Source organism: Frankliniella occidentalis, unplaced genomic scaffold (assembly GCF_000697945.3).
Source record: "Frankliniella occidentalis isolate FOCC.00 unplaced genomic scaffold, Focc_3.1 Scaffold71, whole genome shotgun sequence".
NCBI classification, from domain to species: domain Eukaryota; kingdom Metazoa; phylum Arthropoda; class Insecta; order Thysanoptera; family Thripidae; genus Frankliniella; species Frankliniella occidentalis.
The window spans coordinates 121,626-126,419 of NW_026267201.1; the positions used below are offsets into that span (position 1 = coordinate 121,626).

General features: G+C 50.6%; 1 protein-coding gene across 1 annotated transcript in view; it reads left to right on the forward strand.

Annotated features, from left to right (window-relative positions):
* Positions 1-4,794, forward strand: part of LOC113217444 (dopamine D2-like receptor) — a 223,605-nt gene that overhangs the window by 96,009 nt on the left and 122,802 nt on the right. The window contains exon 3 of the mRNA XM_052268511.1: positions 2,501-2,753. Coding sequence (XP_052124471.1) covers positions 2,501-2,753 — 253 coding nt within the window. The remainder of the gene's footprint in view (positions 1-2,500; positions 2,754-4,794) is intronic.

The following is a 4,794-nucleotide window of genomic DNA, read 5'->3' on the forward strand; positions in this document are numbered from 1 at the left end:
GTCGAGGCTTAGGCCGCCGGGCCGGGTCGGTCCGGGTCGGCCGCGGGGGCGTAGGGACGGGGACGCCCGCCAGCCCCTCTGTGCGCGGTGAATTATTCACTGCATTACTAGGAAAATTCCCCCCGTGAAACGGAATTTCAAAGAGGCCAAAGAGCCGAGAGGCGTCGCGTCGGGACAAGGTGGTGTTTGGCCGGGACGCGACAGCGACGCGCTCTTTAAGTGAATATACACGCGCAGCTCCTCCCGCCGCGCCTGCCCCCGTCGTTGCTGACGGACGTCTTGTTCTCGCTGTCGGATTTCATTTGTTTTTGTGTTTGTTACATCTAGTTAGGCAGCGCCGAGCGCAGCGTTACCTGCACGCTGGTCGTTACTGCACCATTCTGATGTAAATCGGTGGAATTATGTTCATCGGGTGCATATTGACCGTGCGGTGTGCCCCGGCACACGCCAGCGCGGCAGCGGCCAGATGTACTTTGGCCAATTTTACCGCGTCCGACACAATTCTGCCCAGAAATTCTATTAGTGGCCATTTTTATGCAGGTCTCGTCAGTTTTGATTACCTCATTTTAATAGTAGCGGTGGCGGTGCAGCCGAATGCACTGCGAGTGCGAGTGCCATGTTTTATGCAGTGCTCTGCCATTACCAGCGCACAAGCGTCGTAATGGCCAATCGGCCGGGCATAGTGTAGGTTCTAATGTGGCGCTCTCTTACACTTCGCGGCTCCATAAATCACACGGCAAAAATAAGGGTTCTTGTGTTTCATGACCTGGTCTTGGATCTTATGGACAACACCAATGTTATCCAAGACCTGGTCTTGAAAAATCAACAATTTTTTTATTTTATTTTTTTACCGTGCACCGCTTTAGGGAATAACTCAAAAGCTAAACACCCAAATGTGAAGGGACAATTTTGCTCCGAAAGATGCAACATATTCCGAAAAAAAAATGTCCCTTTTACGTTTAGAGTGCATGTCAAACTTGGTCAGTCAGTAAAGCGTCGTAGTTCAAGACAAACCACGATGTTACAATTCGTGACTTTATTTAACATTTTGAAAACAATTAAGAGACAGAAAGTCAGTTTCCCTTTTCATCTCAAGTTTGTCTTAACCGTGTGATGCTGTGCTTTCGCCAGCAGCCGCGGTGCCCACACACCCAGGCACACCCTGGCTGCTTGTTAGGTCCGGCTCGGCCGCGTCACCTCGAGCGCAAATGGCTTAATTTGTCAGTTGAGATTAATGAGAAATGGGACCGGACTCGGGTCCGTTTCCCTCGAATGAAAACCCTCCCTCGTCGTCGGGTTGGTCGCCTCCTCTAATGAGTGGCCCCTGTGCTGCCGTGGTGCTCCTGCAGAGAGCAGATTGTCGGAGCAGAGGAGTCAAATCCACCAAAGAGTTGCGTGTGACGCGACGCCAGTCGTATGTCGTATTCGCCAAACACAACACAACGAAAATTTTGATTATTTTAGAAGACGTTTCAAGCGCCGATCTTGTAGTTGTTTGTGTGGGCTGCCAGGCCCATTAACCTTGATACTGTCACGGTCTAGCCCCGGTGTGTCAGGGACGTGCCCTTCCTCTCCGCACGAGATACGCACGTACGCACGGGCGGCGTGCACGTAACCGTTTGTGCGTGCGATAAGCATTAACAATGCACGGCGACGCGCTAAAATATTTGCAGCCGCAGGTAAACTCGATTTCGCATGTGAGTAATGAAGGCGCGGTAGGAAGGGGGAGGGGGCAGGTCTCCGGGGGACACACTGTGCGCTGTACTGGGTCGACGGGGTTGGATAGGAAAGTGGGCTCTACGCTCTGCGTAGGCCTACTTTGCTGTTAAATACGATAATTAACCCTTTTTTTTTGCAACTGTAGCCTACGCTATTTTTTCTCATCCTTCGAAGAAGGGTAATTTTTTTTAAGAGAATGGAACGTTTGGGTGATTCGAAATTGTTCGTAAACTCACCTAAACATTGTTGCTCAGTGCACAAACACGATCAGGTGAGATGGCTTAGTGGTACGTGTGTAATCTGCTCTGTTTGAGTGGCTGATGATTGCATTGTGCGGATTGTTGTCGTGTTGGACGCTTTGATCGCTGTTAGCTACTACTAATCTGGCCGCACTCAAACCGAACGGGTAGGCTGAATCGCGCGCACCCCTTTTACAGCACTCGTGGCAGTAGCAGTTATGTGTGCCTCAGATAGGTGTACTCAGCTATACGAGACCACTGTGATATTCCTGGGCTTCCACTGTCCCTGTTAACTGTAGTATATATTCCCAACTTCGCTCTACTCCGCCCTCATTTATTTCCTCCAACCCTCTCTTCTCTTTTTCTTCGGAATATTTAGTGCAAAATGGTGTCACCTTGTCCAGCGAAATTAGGACTTTTATGGTAATTTAAATGGGTGGAGCTTTGTCTTTATTTCCCAACCAAATCTTGTTCATCGCAGTGATGACGTCCTACACAGCTTACAACTAACGGATTTTGTGTTGGTTTTGCTCTGTTGGCAGATATATCGCTGTAACTCAACCAATTAAGTACGCCAAGCACAAGAACAACAGAAGAGTATGGTGTACAATAGTGGTGGTGTGGTTAGTGTCTTGCGCAATAGGGACTCCTATAGTGCTGGGGCTAAACAACACCCCAGATAGGAGTCCAGACTTATGCATTTTCTATAATACAGACTTTGTGATATATTCATCGTTATCATCATTCTACATTCCCTGTATGATCATGATCGTCTTATATTTCAACATATACAAGGTGAGTCTTACGACCGTCGTTACCTTTTGTAAAAAGTCTAGTACTAGCGCCCTTTCGTAGAATTTGAAACGAACCGGATGAAATGCTCGTTCCTTTTGGGAGCGGCGCCACGTTCCATCAGTGTATGTTTTCAGTGTTGGTACTGCAGCGGCAAAGCGCTGCTGCTCCTTTATATAATCTTTCCGACAAAACGGCCCCAATGTATGATGCATGCTTTTCGTGCAGCCGCTATCCCTGGGGCCCAGACCGTGTCCCAGACGTGCCGTGCCCATGCCCTGGCCGTGTGCTGGCCTGTGCCCTGTGCCCTCCCTTCAGTTCAGCCCGTCTGACACCGCGGTGCCCGCGAGACTTCGAATGGCGGCCAGGAGCGCATGTTTGCTTTCTGTCTGGGCGCGCTCAGGCTCGCAGTGAAAAGCGTTCTGGGGTAGACTCTCTCAACTTTACTCGGCTCGCTATGGAAGAGGTGGAATAAATAAAACCGCGCCCTCTCGTTTCCCTTTTTTTGTGAGGAACTAATGCAGTGGGCGTGATTTTCATCCCAACACGACGCGCACTCTGCCTCGAAATTTATGTGGGAACCGTTTAGCCTGGTAGAACACGTTTTCCTGTTTGCCACGGCGACACGGCGTGGCCTATTCTTCGGGGAATCTGGCGCCGCGCTGGTTGGAAAAGGGCAAGGGGAGAGGCCATGGGAACAAATCTGCCCCTTTCGCTTCCCCCGGGGGAGCTCCTCTCTTTCATGCCATGTCAATTTTTACTCGAGATGATGCTGTAGAAAATGGGGTGTCACAAACCGACTGGTGGAGCGCGTCGTCTGTTTCCACCCTCCGACCAGAGTGTTGGTTTAGGGAAGGAAAGTTTGCATTCCGCTCGGTCAGCGCCGCCCCCTCCCCTCTTTCTCGTTTTCCCCTCATCCGATGAGTACCGTCACGGTGTTGACTCAACGTACCGGTTTCTTTTCCTCGCGCTCGATAATTCCCGCACAAATTCCCATTTTCGGGCTCTCGTATTTTTCTTTCCCGGCAATCGGCGCGCAGCTGCTTATATCAACTGATTCATATTATATTTCTGGATTCCGTTCTGGCTGATATGCCCGAGCCTGGCTCCGTTCCGTCGGTATGAAAAATGTAATCTAATCAAGTGCGTCCTGCGACGACTTTCGTCCCCCGCTTCTGAAAGTGGCTAACGCATAAACACCCGGAAAACGACAGTCTCCCCCGCCCGGCATAGAATGCAATTGCGCGTTTTTAGCAGTCATGAATCGGATAACATTGTAGTTCGCCCAGAAAGGGCGGCATGAAAAAAGAAGAGAAAAAAGTGGCAGATGACAGGAGGCTACATAAAATGAAATGAGCCGTAAAAGCAGAAAGAGGGAAGAGAACCGGCATAGGTCGATGTGGGCTGGCAGCCTGCAGGAAGCAGGAGGACTGGCGAGCGTCGCGCTCCCTTACCTTTTCCGTCATCTATTCCTCACATCTAATTTTCTCCTCCCGTCTGTTATTGTCTCTTTCTCCCCAGGCCTCTCCAGCTGTTATTACATTCTTTTAATCCCACTCACCTCCCCCCTCCTCCCGCGCGCCGTCATCACAATGTAGCGCCTCTCTCCAGATCCAGCCGCGGCTCGGCTCGGCTGATTGTTGGGCTCGGCGAGCGGAGCATTTACTTCTGCAACTGCACCCTGGAGCTGGGGTTGTGCTCTGACAGCGCCTTGCGTGGCTGGGACCCAAAGTGAGTTGTAACGCAAGACAAACTACCTGTGAATGCCAAACGATAAGAAAATTACTTGTTGAGACCGTTTGATGTTTTTTTGTGTGTTTTTTTTTTTTTTTGCGTTATAAGTCTTGCTAACGAGAGCGCTGATGGAGCTACCCTACCGAGGCTTCATCTTTGTTTAGGTCCTTGGGTCGGGGCCGAGGTTCGCCTCCGGTGCAGCAAATTACGAGACGTGTTACCGCAGCAGATTAGGGCCGCTGGCGTCATAAGAAGCCATAAGAAGCTGTTGGCCGTAATCAGGGGTGTCCGTGGGGGAGGAGATGGAGGG